This window comes from Sarcophilus harrisii, chromosome 2 (genome assembly GCF_902635505.1).
Source record: "Sarcophilus harrisii chromosome 2, mSarHar1.11, whole genome shotgun sequence".
NCBI classification, from domain to species: domain Eukaryota; kingdom Metazoa; phylum Chordata; class Mammalia; order Dasyuromorphia; family Dasyuridae; genus Sarcophilus; species Sarcophilus harrisii.
In genome coordinates, this window is record NC_045427.1 from 513,694,031 (window position 1) to 513,716,538 (window position 22,508).

Below are 22,508 nucleotides of genomic sequence, written 5' to 3' on the forward strand. Positions count from 1 at the left end.
TCTATCCAGGCCTTTCTGAGATCATCCTGTTGGTCCTTTCTTAAAGAACAATGATATTCCATAACATTCATATACCACAATTTATTCATCCATTCTCCAATTGATGGGCATCCACTCAGTTTCCAGTTTTTGGCCACTACAAAGAAGGCTATGGCATAGGATTCTAAAGCAAGCCAGAAGTTTTTAAGTGTTAACTTGATTTACTCAACAGTCGTCTTAATACAAACAAATTTCTAAACTCACCTCTCTGGGTTTCTCTGAAATGGATATATTCATCTAGTTTTAATCTAAAACTGCTGCAAGTTAAAGCTTTTAAATTAATTTACTATATTATTTAAGTTGTCTCATTGGAGAATAAAACAGCCAGCTCTACTAACACATAACAGCTGTTCTGCTAAGTCCTATAAAAACCTAACTACTTAATTTCAAAACCCATCAGAGGAATCACTGCAATCTCAAGCCTTGATCTTACCAATGTCTTCTATTAAAAAAATTTTTTTTGGGGGGGAACTATACCTCTAATTTTATAGAAACTTTATATACTGATGTAAATCACCAGTGCAGATCCAGAGTCATTCTATATTTTAGAGAATTGATTGGGGACACTGAAAAGATAATTAAATTGTTCAGAATATGTGTTACAGGCATGACTTAACCTAGGTGTCCCATATTTTAAATCTGGTTTTCTAACCAATAGGCCATAATATCTCTTATAAAAATATTATAACCCTAAGATTCATACCTCTTTGAAAAATAATAAGGGCAGTTTCTTTGCAAACTATATTTAATAGATCTCACTCTTTATTGGTGGTAAATTACCTTTCTAATTTTTGATTTTGGTTTTCTTCCTTTTTTCTGGTCAAATTAAACAAAAATTAATTTTTTTGGGGAGGGAGGTTCATAAAAAACAACTTGTAGTTTATTAGTTTTATAGTTTTCTTTCAATTTTATATTAAGATAAAAAGTTTTTGTGCAAACAGCCAATGAAGACAAGGCTAGAAGGGAAATAATAAACTTGGAAAAAATTTTCACATTCAAGGGTTCTGATAAAGGCCTCATTTTTAAAATATATAGAGAATTTACTCACATTTATAAGAATTCAAGCCATTCTCCAATTGATAAATGGCCAAAGGATATGAGTAATTTTCAGATGAAGGAATTTCTAGTTATATGCAAAGGTGCTCTAAATTACTATTGATCAGTGAAATGAAAATTAAAATAACTGTGAGGCACACCTCCTAGTTTAGCTAAGATGACAGGAAAAGATAATGATAAGTGTTGAAGGAGATGTGGGAAAACTAGGATACTCATACATTATTGGTGGAGTTGTGAACAGATTCAAGCATTCTGGAGAGTGGTGTGGAACTATGCCCAAAGGGCTTTCAAACTGCATATTCTTTGATCCAGCAGTGTTTCTACTGGGCTTGGATCCCAAAGAGATAAAAAAGGGGAAAAAGGACCTACATGTGCAAAAACATTTGTAGCATCCCTTTTTAAAAAAATTTTTTTTAATAGCTTTTTATTTACAGGACATATGCATGGGTAATTTTTCAGCATTGACCCTTGCAAAACCTACTCCAACTTTTCCTCTCCCCCCTTCCCCTAGATGGCAGGTAGTCCAATACATGTTAAATGTTAAAGTATATGTTAAACACAATATAGGTATAAATATTCATACAGTTATCTTGCTGCACAAGAAAAATTGGACTTAGAAATAAAATAAAAAACTTAAGAAGGAAAGCAAAAATTCAAGTTGTGCATTTTTTTCTAATAGCTTTTTAGTTGATTTTCTGGGGCTCTCTAAATATACCATCATATCTTCTACAAAGGTGATAATTCGGTTTCCTCATTACCTATTCTAATTCCTTTAATCTCTTTTTCTTTTCTTATTGCCAAGGCTAGCATTTCTAATACAATATTGAATAGCAGTGATAGTGGGCAACCTTGTTTCATCTCTGATATTATTGGGAATGGTTCTAGTTTGTCCCCATTACATATGATGCTTGCTGATGGTTTTAAATAGATGCTACTGACTATTTTAAGGAAAAATCCATTTATTCCCATACTCTCTAGTGTTTTTAAGAGGAATGGGTGTTGGATTTTATCAAATGCTTTTTCTGCATTTATTGAGATAATCATATGGTTTTTTGTTAATTTGGTTATTGATATAGTCAATTATGTTCATAGTTTTCCTATATTGAACCAGCCCTGCATACCTGGTATAAATCCTACTTGGTCCTGGTATATTATCTTGGGGATGATTATCTCTAATGTCTTTGCTAATATTTTGTTTGATTTTTGCATCAATATTCATTAGGGAGATTGGTCTATAATTTGTTCTATAATTTTCTTTCTCAGTTTTTGTCCTATCTGGTTTAGGTATCAGTATCATGTCTGTGTCATAAAAGAAATTTGGTAGGAGTCCTTCATTCCTTATTTTTTCAAATTTTCTTTTTCTTTTTCTTTTTTTTTTTTAATTATAGCTTTTTATTTATAAGTTATATGCATGGGTAATTTTACAGCATTGACAATTGCCAGACCTTTTGTTCCGATTTTTACCCTCCTTCCCCCATCCCCTCCCTCAGATGGCAGGTTGACAAATACATGTTAAATATGTTAAAATAATTTTTTCAAATTTTCAAAATTTATATAGTATTGGAGTTAATTGTTCATTAAATGTTTGGTAAAATTCACATGTAAATCCTTTGGTCCTGGGGATTTTTTTCTTAGGGAGTTGAATAATAGCTTGTTCTATTTCTTTTTAAAAATGGGACTATTTAAGTAATTTATTTCCTCTTCTATTAATCTGGACAATCTATATTTTTGTAGGTATTCCTCCATTTCACTTAGGTTGTCAAATTTATTGGCATAAAGTTGGGCAAAGTAACTCCTGATAATTGCTGTAGTTTCCTCTTCATTGGTGAATAGTTCTCCCTTTTCATTTTTGAAACTAAGAAATTTGACTTTACTCTTGCCTTTTTCTTATCAAATTAACTAAAAATTTATCTATTTTGTTGTTTTTTTCATAAAATCAACTCTTAGTTTTATTTATTAATTCAATAGTTTCTTTAGTTTCAGTTTTATTGATATCTCTTTATTTTTAGAATTTCAAGTTTGGTATTTGATTGGGAGTTTTTAATTTGTTCTTTTTCTAGCTTTTTTAGTTGCAAGCCTAATTTATTGATCTTCTTTTTCTCTATTTTATGCAAGTAAGGCGCTAGAGATGTAAAATTTCCTCTTATTACTGCTCCTAATTATTGCTCTCATTTGGTGGATAGTTCTCCCTTTTCATTTTTGAGACTTACAATTTGATTTTCTTCTTTCCTTTTTCTAATCAAATTAACTAAAGGTTTATTTCTTTTGTTGGTTTTTTTTTTTTTTTATAAAACTGACTGTTAGTTTTATTTATTAATTCAATAGTTTTCTTAATTTCAATTTTATTAATCTTTTATTTTCAGAATTTTATATCTGGTATTTAATTGGGGTTTTTAAATTTGTGCTATTTCTAGCTTTTTTAGTTGTAAGCTCAATTCATCTAGAGATATAAAATTTCCCCTAATAACTACTTTGACTGCATCCCACAAATTGAGATGAGAGATATTTGAGATGATATTTTGAGATGAGAGATATTTCTCAGTGAAACCAAATATATCTAATATTCTTTCTTTGGGCCAAATATGATGAGAGTAAGATTCACACAATATTCATTACCCTCCCTTCTTTCCTTCAATTATGTTTTCTTTGTCTCTTACTGAGATGTAATTTCCCTTATTTTACCTCCACTTTCCCTCTTTTTTTTTTTTTTTGCTACAATTTCCTTTTCCTCTCTAGTTTCTTTTTTATATTATAACAGTAAAACCAGATTATACATGTATTCTTAATGTATACCCACAACAGAAATAGTTCTCGAGTTTTTTTTTTTTTTCTTTTTACCTTTTTATGTAAAACTTTTTATAAAAGCTCTCTTGAGTTCTATATTAGGAGGTCAATGTTTTTGTTTAGCTCTGGTATATGTGGAATTCACCAGTTTCATTGAATGTCCATCTTCTTTCTTGAAATAAAATGCTCAGTTTAGCAGAGTAATTTATTCTTGGCTGTATTCCAAGATCCTTCACCTTTTAGAATATCAGATTCTAGGCGCTTCAATCCTTTAAAGTGGAAGCTGCTAGGTCCTGAGTAATCCTTATTATGACTCCTTGGTATTTGAATTGTTTCTTTCTGGCTGCTTGTAATATTTCTTCCTTGGTCTGATAGTTCTCAAATTTAGCCACAATGTTCCTTGGGGTTTTAATTTTAGAGTCTTTTTCAGGAGGCGTTTGGTGAATTCTTTCAATGGTCATTTTAACTTCTGTCTCTATATCTGGGCAGTTCTCTTTGGTGATTTCCTGAAAGATAGTCTCTAGGCTCTTTTTTTCATCATGTATTTCAGGGAGTCCAATAATCCTTAGATTGTCTCTCCTAGATCTATTTTCTAGGTTGATTGTTTTTGCCGTTAGATATTTTACATTTTTTTCTATTTTTTCATTTTTTTTGGTTTTGTTTTATTGAGTCATTCATTCATTTCCAGTTGTTCAGTTCTGATTTTTAATATATTTTCTTCATTTACTTTTTTTTTAAAACTACTTTTTGTATTTGTCCAATTGAATTTTTGAATGAGTTGTTTTTTTTCTATGGAATTTTTTTCCATTTCACAAATTCTGTTTTTCTGGGAGTTGCTTTCTTTTTTCAGTTTATAAAATCTAACTTTATTTTTTAAAAAATTTTAATAGCTTTTTATTTACAAGTTATATGCATGCATAATTTTACAGCATTGACAATTGCCAAACTTTTTGTTCCAATTTTTCCCCTCTTTCCCCCCAGCCCCCTCCCCTAGATGGCAGGATGACCAATACATGTTAAATATATTAAAGTATAAATTAAATGCAAAATAAGTATACATGTCAAAACTGTTTTTTTTTTGCTGTACAAAAAGAATCGGACTCTGAAATATTGTACAATTAGCCCGTGAAAGAAATAAAAAACGCAGGCAGGCAAAAATATAGGGATTGGGAATTCAGTGTAATAATGGTTCTTAGTCATCTCCCAGAGTTCTTTCGCTGGGTGTAGCTGATTCAGTTCATTACTGCTCCAGTGGAACTGATTTGGTTCATCTCATTGCTGAAGATGTCCAGGTCCATCAGAATTGATTATCATATAGTATCGTTGTTGAAGTATATGATGATCTCCTGGTCCTGCTCATTTCACTCAGCATCAATTCATGTAAGTCTCTCCAGGCCTTTCTGAAATCATCCTGCTGGTCATTTCTTACTGAACAATAATATTCCATAACATTCATATAGCATAATTTATTCATCCATTCTCCAATTGATGGGCATCCACTCAGTTTCCAGTTTCTGGCCACTACAAAGAGGGCTGCCACAAACATTCTTGCACATACAGGTCCCTTTCCCTTCTTTAAGATTTCTTTGGGATATAAGCCCAGTAGTATTACTGCTGGATCAAAGGGTATGCACAGTTTGATAACTTTTTGAGCATAGTTCCAAATTGCTCTCCAGAATGGTTGGATGTTTTCCCAATTCCACCAACAATGAATTAATGTCCCTGTTTTCCCACATCCCCTCCAACATTCCGCATTATCTTTCCCTGTCATTCTAGCCAATTTGACAGGTGTGTAGTGGTATCTCAGAATTATCTTAATTTGCATTTATTATAATAATGACTTAGAGCATCTTTTCATATGGCTAGAAATAGTTTCAATTTCTTTGTCTGAGGATTGTCTGTTCATATCCTTTGACCATTTATCAATTGGAGAATAGCTTGTCAAATCTCACTTTTAATGAGTTATATGCTTTTTCCATTTCACTATGTCTATTTTGTGCTGTCTTTTCCAAACTCTTGCAAAACTTTCATTTCCTTTCCCCATTTTTCTTATAGCAATCTTTAAGATCCTTTTTAAGTTCTTCTAGAACAACCTTGTGTGATGGGGACCAGGTTATATTACCTTTTAGAACTTCATCTGGAGAGCTTCATCTGCCTTTAGTCTCCTCAGGGTTTGAAATCTGTTCTCTTTTGCCATAAAACTTGTCAATTGTTAAGAGTCCTCTTTACATTTTTTTGCTCATTTTTTTTTAAAAGTTAAGTTAAGGTCTGCCTTTAGGGTGGGAGAGGTTTTCCAAGGGACCGCAGCTGCGCTGGGTCAGTGCTGATTCACTCCTGGTGCTGGCTCTGCCATGTGGAGTCATCAGCAATGCCCCGGGATTCTGTGCTGTCTGCCCTGGTGTTTGTGATCACAGTCTGCTTAGGCATCCTGAGACTGCACTGCTCGAGGACTCTGAGCTTTCTGTGCTGGTGTTTGTGGTCAGCTTGAAACAGATCTTTTCTCTTCTGTTTCTTCCCATAAATTCTCTGCCCCAGGACTCTGAGCTGTCTGTGCTGGTATTGTACTGGTTGCCCTAGCTGCCTCCCTCCTATTTCCAATTGAAACAGACCTTTTTTTTTTTGGGGGGGGGGCAATATTTGAAATTATCTTCTGCTGATAATTTGTTGCACTCCCAATATTTGTGGGTTCTGCCGGTCCAGAACTAATTCAGACCCTGGATTTTGTAATTATTGTGAGGGTTGTAAAGAAGGTCAGAGAGAAATGTTGTCTCCGCCATCTTGGGCTCCTCCCCCAGAAGTCCCTGCTTGTCATTTTTTATAGCATAATAATGCTCCATTACAATCATATATCACTGCTTGTCTAACCACTCCCTGATTCATGGGTATCTCCTCAATTTCTAATTCTTAGCTGCCACAAAAAAACTAGTATATGTACTTTTGTACAACTAGGTTCCTTTCTCTTTTTGGGGGGATGTCTTTGAAATATAGACCCAAAGTTTTTAGTAGTGGTAGTACTGGATCAATGGTATGACCAGTTGGGTATAATTACAAATTGCTCTCCAAAATGGTTGAATCAGTTTACAATTATAAATGCATTAGTGTCCCTGTTTTCCCAGATTTCCTTGAACATATAACATTTTCCTTTTTTGTCTTATTAGCTATTATTAGCCAGTTTGATAGATATGAGGTGGTGCCTCAGAATTGTTTTAATTTGCACTTATCTAATCAACAGTGATTTAGAGCATCTTTTCATATGACTATAGATAGCCTTAGTTTATTTGTTTTAAAACTGTCTTTTCATAATTTTTTATTGTTATCAGTTGGGGAATGATTTGTTATTTTTATAAATTTGAGTCAGTTTTCTACATATCTGAGAAATGAAGCCTTTGTTATAAGTACTTGTTGCAAAGTTTTCCCCTCTTATACCCCTCTTTCCACCAGTGTTTTTGTTTTCCTTCAAACTGTGGTTGCATTGGTTTTATTTGTGCAAAACTTTTAAATTTTCCATAATGAAAATCAGCATTTTGTGATGCTTTCTATATTATCTTTGTTTCTAAATTTTTTCTTTTCCCATAAATATGACTAAAAGTATTCCATACTTTTAAAAATCTGCTAATGCTATTACCCTTTATATGTAAATCATGTACACATTTTGACCTTATCTATTATATAGAATGAAATGTTAGTTTAAATTTTGTTTCTGCCATATTGTTTTCCAGTTTCCCCAGAAGATTTTGTTAAATGTTTTTTTTTTTTTTTTTGGTTCCAGAAACTTAACATATACTGTTGGGTTTAACATATACTAGATTATTTAGGCAATTTATTTATGTATTCATTTGATTTCTAAAAATAGTATTTTGTTTTTCTAAATACATGCAAAGATATTTTTCAACATTAACCTTTGCAAAATTTTGTGTTGCAAAATTTTCTCTCTCTGTCTTGCCCTGCCTCTCCAAGAGGGCAAGTAATCTGATTTGCGTAAAACGTGTGCAATATTTCCATATTAATTATATTACCCAAGAAAAATCGGAACAGAAGGGAAGAAAACAAGAGAAAAAAGCCAGCAAACAAACAACAACAAAAAAAGGTGAAAATACTATATTTTGAACTACATTCAATTTCCATAACTCTCTCTGGATGCAGATGGCATTTCCCATCATGAGTTTATTGAAATTATCTTGGTTCACCTCATTGTGGAAAAGAGCTCAGTCCATCACAGTTGATTATCACATAATCTTCTTGTTACTGTGTACAATGTTTTTGGTTCTTGGTAGAAGTGATGAGGTGAAGTCTATTTTTCAGGGTTCCCTGTATGGGAACAAAAAATAAGAGGTTTAGGTTTTGGGATCCCCTTTTGTAGGGAACCAAATGATAAGATCTAGATTTAGGGAACCAAAATGAGATTAGGGTTTCTGGTGGTCAGGGAGTTAAATGATAAGATCTAGTTGCAGGTTCAAGGTTCAGGGAAGCAAATGGAGAGGTTTGGCTCCCCTGTACCCCCTTGGAATTTGGTACGAGGGTAGGGAGTTTTGGGGACTCCCTTCTGGTGGAACAGAGATTCTCTGTAAAGGAATTTACAAACCCAAAAACCTAGATTGATAAAAAGAAGTTTATTATAGGGATTGGAAAGTAAGGTTAGAAATCCTGACAGAGGCATAAGGTCTCGCTAGGGAAATAGGTGAGGATAAAGAGAGGATAACACTGGAAAACAATATTATTCCAGTGGGCAGAGGCTCCTTGGCATAGCATGGCATGGAACCTCTGTAAAGAGAGGATTTTAGGTTGGCTCTTTTATCCTCTCTTTATCCTCATCTATTTCCTTAATGAGACTTCATACCTGGAATAATATTCTTTTCCAGTGTTATCCTCTCTTTATATTCCAAAGAAGCATTTTTCCAAAGTAGAAATTTCCCTGAGTCTTAAATTGTTTAATCTAATTCTTCCCTCAATGCCACTCTTGTTACATACTGTTTACTAGTTATTTCTAGTAGGTCAGATTTCCCTTCTCTTAAGGCAAGATGTTGTTCTGGCAAGGCACATCACTCTCTCTGTAGACACCTTGTGCAGTGTTGCTTTTAGACAATTAGACAATTAGACAAATTGTAAATTGTAAAGTCTTCTCCTTCCATTATAGAATATCTTCTTCTGTGGGAGAAGGATATCCCTTTCCTCAACCCAATTGAATTGAATTTTCTCATCTTTTCTTTCCTCCTTTTTCATTTACTTTCCTTACCATTTCATCTGTAGATCCTTTTTTTAACTTTCTTCTTTAATGTGTTTTTGATTAGAGCCTATCACACATTTCCTTCTATCTTCTATCTTCTATCTCTTATTACTCCCTTTTTCATTCTATGCTGCAATGCAGACCCACAAAATACATTGATTCATCTATATATCATAGTATGCTCTTTCTTTATCCACTCTGCTTTTTGAGAGTGAGATTTTTTGTTATAGAAGAATACCAGCCTAAATAGCTAATTACTCAACAGTAGTAGACAGCCATATCATTTTGCTCCTAAATCTTGACTACAAATTTTCTCTGCTCCCTCAATTTATTTCTTAACTCATTCAAGAAATACCTGCTTTTTCTTGTTCTCTCTAGCTACTTTCAGCTTTGTCTTAAATATTTTTTAATCTATTTATATTCAATTTGGAGAAATGTGTTCTGGAGGAGGAATTCCCCAAATGTCCTGAGGAGGCAAGGTGATGGCATTTTCCACTTTTCTTTTCTCTTTGTTATAGAAGACTATAGATGGCATAGAGAGATTTGTTTTCAACCCATTGTGGAATTATTATTATAGCCAGACATCCACAGAATGTTAGAAGTGACTTTAGATACAATACAAAGAAAACATTCCTTAAGAGTGCCTTTGATTGTGTAGATGCTGTTATGGTATTTTAATTGTATAGATCTTTAGATTGCCTTCTTTGCTTTAACTCTTCTTTTTGAAGAGCTTTTTCCATGACCAGTGGAAAAAGATAGCTTAGGCTTTCCCAAATTTTCTCTGTAAAACAATAAAACAGTCCTAAATGAAAGTCTCATCTTTTAGTTTAGCCAAAATGAATTTTTTGTTTTCTCCCATGAATTTATGATAATTCTTTAAAAATAATACTTTATTTATATTTATGATATTTATTTACAAATAATACTTTATAAGACAGCTAAGTATATCTGTCTTATTGGATTGGATATAGCCTTACCCATCCCTTAAAGAATGAATGGTAGGAAGTTTTTTTCCTTCTTATTGGTTATAATACAACTTTTAATTGACATTATATACTACTGTAGCCTGATTGTTTGCCTCTTCCTGTTGATGATTCTGTGATGGAAATTTTGAATGAAACTTGAACTTTTGGAGGATATATAAATTACCATGATACTATTGTGGAAGCAATGAGTGTGGAAAATTTTTTTTTAAAAACAAGATTGACTTTTTAAAAAACCTATTATATAGTGCTTTATAAGATTATTGCTAGTCTAAAGATGTTCAGATAATATGCCATACCCAAGTTTAGGGTCAAAATTTATAGAGAAATAGTCAGTGAGATGTAGACAGCGTGTTTTTTTTTTTAAATTACTCTCTTACTAAATAAAAACGTTCTGTAGGAAAATACATATATAGGTAAGACTTTCTAGATCAGGCTTCTTAAACTTATGACTGCTTTTTGCCTCATATGAGGTCTCATATTTTAAGAAATTGTGCTCTAGATAATACTTATGGGAATACATCCAGATCACAACTTATAGTCCCATGTCTGAAGAATTATATCTATGTTTTATGACATTGGTATGTTCTTCATGTTCAGGGTCTTTAATGACAGTAGCTTTGTTAGTCCATTAGGACCCAAAGTTTGGTTAAAATAAATAAGACTTAAGACAAGGCACTTAATTTTTAGAGTTACCCCATATATTTGGTTTGGGTGGGAGTATAGAGATCTTTTATTTTTATTAAGATATTTTATTTATAGTCTTATTTATATATATGATATTGAATGAAATTGTTGGTATTCACTTAACTTATTTTCTTAACTGAATAGAAGAAATTGACTTTATGGAGATAAACTACTCAGGGATCATGATAGTTAGCTGAGGCAAGAAAAGTGGGGCTAGAGTACTAAGTTAAATTTAAATTGCTTGAAAGAGTACTTTATTTGTTTAAAACTGTTAATCATGATGTGATCTATTTAATGTTTTGACAGTGCTTCTGGCTCTTCTCATTTAACATGTTGGGAGACAGACTGGCAGCAGTAGTAAGCTGAAACCTGGTTGTATACAGAATGAGATTCATACTTGGAAGGGAGAAAAATTGGAAATGCAAGCATGTGTTTTTTCTAAATTAAAGTCTGACACATTTTGGTTAAAATAGAATTTCACACTGTGTTTGTAGGTCTCTGTAAATTTAAAGACCATACTGAAACTTCTTAACATCATTCTGTAGAATGGCTGAGTTCATTTCTTTTAAAAAATATTGCTATCTTTTGCTTTTATATCACTTTAATTTTACTGAAGAAGTAAATAAGAAATGAATAAAATAATTTCAAAGGAGAAAGTAAAAAAAATTTAGTCACTGCTACATTATCATCCCTATATCACAGATTAGTTTTTCTACTTCTTTGTGATATTATTACTATACCTTACTTCACTTTCCTTCATTAGAATTTGGCTTCTTGAAGGCAGGAATTGTTAATATTTCTACCATATTCCCGTGGCTGGCACATAGCTAATTAAACAGTTAATAAACATTTATTTGACTTGACTTTGTACCATTTATAAAAGTCTGCCCTTGCACATCCCTGTATTCTTCATATTTGTTATTTTTTACTGTGCATTAATAAGGTGAAAATAATACAATAATATATGATATACCACCATTTCTTTAGACATTTATTTAGGTATCTATTTTGTTTCTCATTCTTTTTACTACATAAAGTTTAGTGATAAATATTTTTTGTATGTGTAACTTTTCTTTCTATTTTTGAACTCCTTGGGACATTTGCCTGGCAGAGAGATCTTTAATTTGAAGGATGTGCCCCTTGTAGTGACTTTATTAACATAATTCCAAATTGGTTTCCAGAAAAGTTGGACCATTTGTTTGTTGTATCAGAATTGTATTCCTAAGTCTCTCTTTTCATAACCCGCTGGAGCTGCTTAATCCCATCTTTTGTCTTGACAATATTTTGAGTGTAGGATGAAATCTTAAGGTTGTTTTGATTTACATTTCTTGTTATTTGGAACTAGTTTTCATATGGTTGTTTATAGTTTACTTTTATTTATTAATTCTTGATTGAGAATTGTTGGAGAATGGCTATTACTGTATTTGTGTTAGTTGCATGATATATGTATGCATATATATTCATATATATAAACATAAACACATAAGATATGTTTAATTTATATAAAATATAAGATACATAACATTATATATAGAAAATTTCGTTCAGTTTTCAGTTATGTCCAACTTTTCATGACCTTCATTTGGGTTTCCTTGGCAAAAATAATAGTGATCTGCCATTTCCTTTTCCAATTCATTTTACAGATGAGGAAACTGAGACAAATTGGCTTAAGTGACTTGTTCAAGGTTACACAGCTGTCTGAGGACAGACTTGAACCTGGAAGATGAGTTTTCCCGATTCCAGATTTGGCATTTTATCCAACTGTACCACTTAGATGCTTCATATATAGGATACATTTGAGTTAATTATGTGAGATATCTTATATAGCAGAACTTTGTTACATATAGGATTCAAAAAAATCTTTCCATTCAATTAATACCTTTCTTTATCCTAGTGTCCTTGAGTTGTATTCATGAAAAAGTTTTTCAACTTTGTGAAATTGAGATTTTCTTTTTTATGTTATGATTTTTATCCCTTATTTGATTAAGATTTTTCTTGATAGTTGATCTGGTACTCTTGAAAGTTGTTTATGGTGTTGTGCCCTTTAATATTCAGGGTATGTATATAATTTAAGCTGATTGTGGTATATGATATAATCTAAGAGGTTTTTTTGTTTTTTGTTTTTTTAATAATATTGCCATCTAGAAGACAAGTGTGACACTCGGGCTGCCAGTTTGGGTGTTTTGACATGTTCCTCAGTAGCAAATTCTTACATATGCTTGACTTATTTGTTCCCAGTAGAATCTAAAAATGTGTTACTCAGAGGAAAAAAATGCGCATTTATATCTCCATATAAATATATACACACGTGTATATATTTAGCCATTTCTTTCTAGCACTCAGCTGTCAAGTACTATAGAATCCAAAATAGAATGTAGCATTGTGAGACTGCACTCTGTTAACAGGGCGAAGCAAATCTAGTCATTAGCAGATCTAGTCATTGCTGCCTGGTCATTCCAGTGTCTTTGTTGCAGACTGAAAGCAGCTGGATGCTAAGTTACTTGTGTATAGGATTTTCCACCAAGTTCCTTCCTGAAAAGGATTGCCTCCAAGGCAGCAAATAGAGAATAAGAGGAGGAGTTAAAGTACCTGCCTTAGGCCTGTTCTTAATCAAGCAGAGGGAGGAGGGAGAGAGATTTTTCAAGAGTTATGAAGTCAAAGGAAGATCCTGAGGACGAAGAAAATATTGTTAGGGATCCAAGCTAAGCATATAATGCAGCAAGATGAATGTCGAACGGGAAACATTATAAACAAAGGTCTAAGCCTTTGGTTAGAAGTTTTGGCTGAGCATTTGTTTTCTGCAAATGGCTGAAGTTTGTAACTTAATGCCTCGTACATAGTTTTCTGCTGGCAGCAAGGAGCTCCAAGTCTTCTTTATCATGAGCTGTTGGTTTTCCTGTTCTGCTAAAAACAGAGTAGGTATCCCATTTATTTAGCTTAACAAAAGCTTGTTGGTAAGATTTCCCCCACCTATTTAATATTGCATTATGTTTATTAATTTGTTTTGTTTTCAATATGATTTAGCTGATGGTAGTGTTACAAGCAAAGGTTTTTTTGTGTTTGTATAGTTACTAGATACAACACAATAAGCAGTTGCTTGAAATGCAATCACCACCAATAATTTCAGTTTTACTTAGTTGATAAGTAAAAATTGATAAAATGGAATAGTGTCATAATGCTAAATTCAGTTGTAAGTAGAGAATGCTATATTTTGACTTGGGAAAAATTTGTGATTATTTTGCTTAATAATTTAGAAAGCTTTACTTACTATCCAAGAAGTTTTATTATTGTATTGATAATATTTATTAGTTAAATTTGTTAAACCAGTGTTCCCTATTTATAGAAGATTTTCTTCTCTTTTCTTTTCTTTCTTTCTTTTTTTTTTTTAATTGGTAGGGGGTAAAATAGTACTTAATCTTTTTGAGGGTGTTTTTGAGGACCAGGAACTGACTTCAACCTACTTCTTGCTTTTGGGGGCTTATTTTTGAACAAATAAGACAGACAAAATACATGAAAGTAAAATCACTTAAAGAATATCGTTTGGAATTGATGGATTCTTGAGCTGAGATTAGAAGTCTTATTTCTTTGTGTAAATATGCAATATTAAAGCATTTGTGATTTTTGGATTTGATTTATATCTTTAAAAAACCTAATAGTTTTACTGTATTGGAAATATTCTTAATTTGGATTTGAAGATTTGGAGCTGGGAGAAGAAATAACCAGATGAAGTAGAGAAACTGCTCTGTATTTGGGGCTTGTAGTGTTGTTTTAGTTTATATTTATTAAAATTTAAAAGGCCATAGTCCCACCGATTTGACCAACATGTCTAGAATAGTTCCATCTCCTTGTAGTTTCTGTTTGATAGGAAAAAATTAAAGTTTTATTTCAAGAATAATTAATGTTTTTCTCCAGCCACAACTCATAATGTCTCTATATAATGGAAGTTAGCATGAAGTTCAAGCCTTTACTGGAATTCTCCATAAATAACAAAACTTTTCCTTTGTTCTTGTTTTAAAATTAATGTGCCTAAATGGACTTCTTTTTTTTTCCCTTAGTTTATAGATATGATGGATTCATATTTGTGTCAACTTAATGCATAAAGATAAATGAAATAAAATGGTCTGAATAACACTGTTGTGAACAATATTCATTACTTTAATTTTTATCATAAGAATGTGAACAGCTGCCAGTTACAAATATTGCTAAAATTATGGAAACTCCTCCTCCCCCAGTTGAAAATTTAATATGAATCATTTGACCGAGATCTTACAGGTTTAGTGATTTCCTTTAAACTTTAATATCTCTAAGCTGAGTAGATACATAGATACTGTAATCTGAGTAGATACATAATATTTTCAGATGTATTAAGTGCCATTCTATGTGTTACTGGCAAAGAATAAGTTAAAAAAAGTTATCTTCCCACAAATTAAAGACTTTAATGCAGCATTAATTGTCCAATAGCAATAGGTTTTTATTATTTGTAATCCAGTGAAATTTTCAATCTTATTTATCATAGAAATGTTCATACAATAACAAATAGAAAATAGTGCATATTTGATGCATTTGAAAAGTGTAATTCAGTATTTTGTACAAGAATACATTATTTAACATGATCATTTGGTTCCATAAAATCATGGATTTAGGCAAAATAACATGAGAAGAGAGCTGAATTGAGCTAGAGTTGGTGGGGTTTAGGTGAGGTGAACATCAAGGAGAATTATAAATATCTTTGATATTTATAAAGTGTTGTAAATTTTGTAAAATGCTTTATATAGCTAATCTCCTTTTGATACTTATAATCCTAGGAGGTAGGTACCATAGGTAAAAATATTCATGTTTTACAAAGGAATAAAAGTGTGACTCAGAGAGATTAGGTGATTTTCACATGCTCACACAGCAAGTGTCAGAGATGGACCCGAACCCGCATATTTCCTGACCCATCTTTGGATTTACCACATTTTAACAACGTTAGTACAAAATTAATCTTAGTTCAGGTGCTATAGGTGGTATACCTATGCTGTTGTCTCATTTTTCTTTTGTCCTGTGAAAATTTTCTCATTGCTAACATGCTATAAACTAATTTTTATTTTTCATTTTTATAGCAAGCAACAGATTGGAACAAATATGATGATCGACTAATGAAAGCAGCTGAAAGGGGAGATGTAGAAAAAGTGTCCTGTATTCTTGCTAAAAAGGGAATCAATCCTGGTAAATTAGATGTGGAAGGCAGATCTGTGTAAGTATCTAATGATTCAACTATATTTTAGGTGGCTTTGGGCTTTGCTTTAAGTGGGCATAGTTAATAAGTGAGTTACTTTTATTAACTTTTCGGTGTTTCTTTCTTGGTTAATATTCAAATAAAGTTTTCTGCTTTTTTATACATTCCTCAAGAATAAGTTTGGCCAATTTGTTTTGCTCTATGTGGAGTCTACTTCAACTGATGTTCCTCTAATAACTGCTCTGTAATTTAGTCTTAGAAAGCAGCCTGTGGCATTAAGGACTTGTCTGTAAAGATGCCATAATGGATTGGGGTCGGGGGAAGGGAGGGGGGAAGAAAAGATACCTGAGGTCTAAGATATGTCCCCTTTTACCCTTTTCTATCCATCTGTTGACCATTTGGTAACGTCCTATTTTTACTAAGTATTCTTGCTAATTGGGTCCCAAAAGCCTACATGAGGTAGTGCAGTAGTGTCAAATTCAATTAGAAACAAATTCTTGTTGGCTACATATTGAATTAGAAAACCACAAATTAATGCTATACAACAGTGTACTGTATTTTTTTATTTTTTAAGCAGTTTTTTCCCCCTGAGATAATTGAGGTTAAGTGACTTGCCCAGGGTCACCCAGCTAGGAAGTATTAAGTATCTGAGACTAGATTTGAGCTCAGATCCTCCTGACTTCAGGATTGGTGCCCTCTCTACTGCATCACCTAGCTGCCCTTGTATTTTTTCATTAAAATGGTAAATGTACCATTTACATTTTAATCTGGTTACTGCCCTGAACATAGAGAGTTTTGTAGGCTGTGTGGGGCCAGTACATTATGAATTTAACACCTTGTGCAGTGGATAGAGGAATAGCCAGCCTTAGTGTCGGGAGGAGTCGGCTTCCTCTCCCACCTCTGACAATGCAATCTGGCAATTTAGTCTAGAAGTGACAGAATCGTTGGTGATCTGCAGTAATAAAGACAGTTTCTCTTCATTTCTCTTCCCTGGAAAGGGGTGGTCTTGGTATAAGCTGGAGCAGTCAGAGGGGAATGCCATGGCAGTGGTATTTCCAACTCAAATGAAGGTTGGGTGAGGAGTCTTCCTCTATATGTGTGTTCTGGGGAAGAGGATAGGAAAAGTGGGCTGTCACTGGACCTTCTCTTACATATATACATACTTCTTGTGCACTTCTTGTGCATCCCTAGATACCTCAAAAGGTGGGAAAGTATGAGTGGATCCTCCAATATTAGTAAAATGCTCTGTCACTCACTGCTCCATGGTGATTGATTTTGAGATGTCTCAAATCTTTGAGTTTTATTCTCTCATCTGTTTTTCAGGGGTGGTTCTTAGCTAGGATAATAAAGGCAGGATGATTCCTGGCTCTGCTTATTTCACTCAGTATCAGTTCCTGTAAGTCTCCCCAGGCCTCTCTAAAATCACATTGCTGATCGTTTTTATAGAAAAATAATATTCCATGACATTCATATACCACAATTTATTCAGCCATTCCTTGACTGATGGACATCCATTTAGTTTCCAGTTCCTTGCCACTACAGAAAGGGCTGCCACAACATTTTTGTGCATGTGGGTTCTTTCCCCTTTTTTATGATTTCTTTGGGATATTGGTCTAGTAGAGACATTGCTGGATCAAAGGGTATGCACACCACTTCCCCTTTCAGCGCCCAATTACCCAGTGTTCCTTATATCCTTTCAACCATGTCCCACAATATTTCTTTCTTTCACAATACTTTGTGCCCCAAACTTATCACTTTTCCTTTCTTTCTCAATACATCTGATGGATATAAGGTAATACCTCAAAGTTGTTTTAATGTACATTTTAATCAGTAGTCATTTAGAGCATTTTTCCAAATGATTATAGATGGCTTTAATTTCTTCATTTGAAAATAGTCTGTTCATATCCTTTGGCCATTTATCAATTGGGGAAAGTTGTGTTCATTCCTAATCTTGCTTGCATATAGGTAACACCTTTCTTCCCTATTCCCTCTTTTCAGCTCCATTTTATGACTTGTAGTCTATCCCCATTCTCCCCATTAGAATGTAGCATTTTGAGGGCAATGACTTTCTCTTATTTGTATTTGTATTCTCAGAATTTAGCATGTACCTGGCAAGTAGTTTTTGTTGTATAGTTGTTTCAGTTATGTCTTACTCTTCATGATCTCCATTTTGGGTTTTCTTGGCAAAGATCCTGGAATGGTTTGCCATTTCCTTTTCCAACTTAATTTATAGATGAGAAAACTGAGGCAAACAGGGTTAAGTGACTTGCCCAGTGTCATTCAAATAGTAAGTGTCAGATTTATTAATTTGAACTCGAGAAGGTAAGTCTTAACTCCTGATCTGTTTCTTTATATCCACTGTACTATCTGGTTGCCCTGGTAAGTAGTAAACTTAATAAATACTTTTTCTAATTTAATTTGCCCAATTATTGCTGTGTCTTCTCTTTACCCAGTCAACATTTTTTATTCTGATTAAATATATTAAAATAAATATTATTTGTTCTTAGCTGTCCTAAAGGTGGGGAAAAAAAATCAGAAGTCCTGTTCATTGTTTAGAGAAGGGACTGGCAGTCCTATTTCTTTGCCTTCATGATAGTGAAGATAGTTTTTTAGGCTAAAAATAGGGAAATGAGCCTCAGGCCTTCTTCCTTCACTGCTTTCCTTTTTGGCCACTGTTTCTGAACTGTAGTTTGGTGTATGGCTAAGAAGCACCTGAGTGCTATCTCTGTTCTCTCCATCCATGATCCTAGATGCCACTTCTGGTGCAATTTCTTTCCTGTATGAGTTACTGCTTGTAAGCAAAAAAGTCATTTAGCATTGTTGTACTTAACTTTTCTCAGTTGTAAAATGAGGACATTTGATGTTCTCTAAATATTTTTAAGCTCAACTCCTATGAAACCTCTGTTTGAGTTAATACAGGCATTATTTAGGAATACTTCCTAGCCTTCTAACTCAAATGTCCAAAATGAGACAAAGTTGAGATTTTATTTTCCCCTAAATCCTTATGTGATTTACTCTTATTTAAGTTTATTGAGGATTTAAAACTATAAAGCAAATAATCAATACAAGATAAATAATAGAAAGTTAACATTTTTGTTATTGATATATATAATAAATATTTAGAATAAAAATATCTGAATAATATTAATAGAGTTGTGTGTTCCTGTAGAGTTTTTTTTAAGTTTTATTTTTTTATTATAGCTTTTTATTTACAAGATATATACATAGGTAAATTTTTAGCATTGATCTTGGAGAGTTTCTAGTTTACTTTAAGGGGTTCAGATTATATCAGGATTGTGACATTAGGAACCAGTGTTCTAGCACGATCACATTATTATCCAAAAGCTCATTTCCTTTTGTGATGAGGAAACAGACCTAGAGAAGTTAAATAAATGATGCTATTTAGGAGCAGCACTTAGATCCCGGTTATCTTTTTTTAAATTATTTTTTATTTTATCTTATTTAAAATATATATATTTTTTGTCTTTTCTGATTACACATAAAAATAATTTTAACTTTTATTTAAAAATTTTTGAGTTTTGAATTCTTTCCCTCCCTCATAGTGTAGCTTGTTCATTATTCATTCTTTCCCCTAATTGATGGTCATCTTCTCAATTTTCAATTCTTGGCATCACAAAAAGAGCAGCTATAAATATTTTTGTATGTATAGATCCTTTTTATTAAAAAAAATTTTTTTTTGATCTCTTTGAGATATAGACCTCATAGTGCTATTGCTGGGTCAAAGAGATAAAAAAAATAATAATGATAAAAAAAGGAAAACAATCTATTTGTACGAAAATATTTATAGCAACTCTTTGTGGTACAAACCTTTTGATCCAACATCATTCCTAGGTCCTGATCCCAAAGAGATCACATAAGAATGATGATGGGAAATAGGTAGAAGAAATGTAAAGATTTGGAGGATTAGGATTTGGAATAACAAATCCTAGTTAATAACTAACTAGTTAAAAAAGAAACAGCAATTAGAAAAGAGTAGGGTTAGTTTCACAGGAGATGTAGTCAAATTTTAAATGAGTCCTCCACAGGACTCATCTGGGAATTTGGCTAGAGAAACTAGAAAATTCTTAACCATACAATGTATTTTATTCTTATTTCTAAATAATTTTAAATAATGTAATAATTCACTTAAGAAAACCACAACACTTTTTACCCTGGATTTCATTATTTTTTTTTTCATGGCACCAGAGGACAAAGCTCTAAAAAACAAGTAAGTTGACATCGGAACTCTAAAGGACCTTTCAAAAGGACTTCTAAGTATTTTAAGGCCTAACATTTTATTTTCAATTATAGGTCCCATGCTATAATTCTAAGTATCCATTTAGTTTAGGATGTCATTATGAGTTCAGTTCAGTCCAATAAACATTTACTAAAGGCTTGATATGTTGTAGTTATTATGTGAAGTCAAAGACAAAAAAATGAAAGGAAGCAGTCCCACCCAAAATGAGCTTATAAACTTATACTTTACTGGGAGAGGGTATTGATACAATGTTTTCAAAGCTATGTAAATATAAGATATGTGCAAGTAAACTCATTTTAAAGAGAGAAGGAAAATGAGATGTAAAATAACAGTGTACTTTAAGAATCCATTTTAGGCAGCATGTATTTTTCCCCATGATAATATTCAAATATAGCTATTTCAATACAGATTATATTATTATTATTATTATTATTATTTTACACTTTTAGAAATGATAGTTTCATTTATCTCTTAAGGATCTGAATTGTGTTGCAAACCAGTAGGCTAAGGAAGCATCAAGTAGATAATTCTATAATGATGATGTCATCAATTTAAAATCTTTTTCTTCATTCTAGTTTCGCTGAATTTTAGGCCATAAAACAATAGGACGCAGGAAAGGAAATGCTGACATAATGTAATTCTTGCTAGTGATTTCCACATGTTGTTTGTTTTTTCTTCCGGAACTCAAATAGGAAGAGTTTGAAAGCTAATTATATTTGGGTCTAGATGTGTGGTGAAACTTGTTTTCTAAATTTAGGGTGTTATTTCAGAGTCTCATTCTTTTTGTACAGCAAAATAACGGTTTGGTCATTTAGACTTATTGTGTTTCTAATTTATATTTTAATATATTAATAATTTAATAATTAATATAATTTAATATATTTAATAAATTTAAATAAATTTATAATTTAATATATTTAATAACATCTACTGGTCATCCTGCCATCTGGGGGGGGGGGTGTAGGGTAAGAGGTGAAAAATTGGAAAAGGAATTAAGAGAGATACTTTGTAGGAGATGGCAGTTGAGATGAGCTTTGAATGGAGGTGGAGATTCCAAGAGAAAGATAATGAGGAGGGAACTGCATTCTTGACATGAGGGACATTCTTTGCAAAGTATAGTTTCTTGTGCTGGGAAGAATAATTAGTCCAATTAGACTAGAACTTATATAGAATCTCTGTACAAAGCACAGTAACAGGCATTAAGTCTTAAAAGATAGGTTTAAATCAGATTGTGAAACACTTTAAGAGGCATTTGCATTTAGTCTTAAGAGGCAAAAGTTGAATAAGATCTTTTCTCAGCCTCAAGTTGCTCTGTTGACTTTTGTCCTTTTTTCTTGAAGAGGACCATGACATCAGGGAGGGGATGCCATGACATGCAAGTGAATTGGATTTAAGTCAGGGAAGCTGCTCAAACTCACCTGCCTCACTTTCCTCTCCAGAGCCAGCTGGGTCCAGTGGCCAGACTGGGTGATTGGAGATAGGCCTGGATGCAGTGGGAGATGTTGGTCTTTTCAAGCTAAGGTCTTCAAGAGGTCTCAGTCTGACTGAGGCTGCACCATTCAGTGATTGAGGTTAGGTAGTAATTGTAGCAAAGAATCTTCTCTTTCACCTAGAGCAAATTAAAAAAAAAAAATCTAAATTGATCTGGAAGGAGAAGACCCATAAGATTTCTGGCCAAAGCAGAAATGACATTTAATCTGAAACAATCAGGACTCAAAGTATGACCAAATGGATTGACCTAGAACTATTGGTGGTCAATAAGAATCATTTGGGTTTGATTTAAGGCATGGTTTTAAGAAAAAAAAAAACTAGCTAGTAAATCCCAAGATATCTTGGGGAGGTTTCTAGTCCAAAAGAATGAGTGGGAAAAGAAAGGAATGTAATGGAGGTTTGAATATATATTCTTTACTATCTGTGAAACACAAAATGCCTTTTTGTAGAAACTTGGAATCTGAGATTGTGTGATGATCAACTATGAAAGACTTGTTTCTTCTCAAAAGTTCAGTGATCCAAGGCACTCCCAATAAACTGGCTGGAAAACGCCATCTGCATCTAGAGAGAGAACTATGGAGACTGAATATAAATCAACATGTGCTATGTTCACTTTTTTTTTTCTTTTTTCCCCTCTTTTTATCTCTCATATTTTTCTCTCTCAACATGATTCATAAGAAAATGTGTTTAAAATGTGTTAAAAAAATGTGTTTAAGAAAATGTGTTTTAAAAAAAAAAATGAATGTACATGTACAACCAGAAAAAAAA

General features: G+C 32.8%; 1 protein-coding gene across 5 annotated transcripts in view; it reads left to right on the forward strand.

Moving 5' to 3' along the window:
- Positions 1–22,508, forward strand: part of UACA (uveal autoantigen with coiled-coil domains and ankyrin repeats) — a 117,507-nt gene that overhangs the window by 50,548 nt on the left and 44,451 nt on the right. For 3 of the 5 annotated variants that reach the window (XM_031955300.1, XM_031955299.1, XM_031955298.1), the window contains exon 2: positions 15,876–16,009. In XM_031955300.1, the coding sequence (XP_031811160.1) occupies positions 15,876–16,009 (134 nt within the window). Of the gene's footprint in view, positions 1–13,091; positions 13,689–15,875; positions 16,010–22,508 lie in introns of those variants that run through there. The other 2 variants (XM_031955301.1, XM_012543598.3) reach the window with 2 other exon arrangements.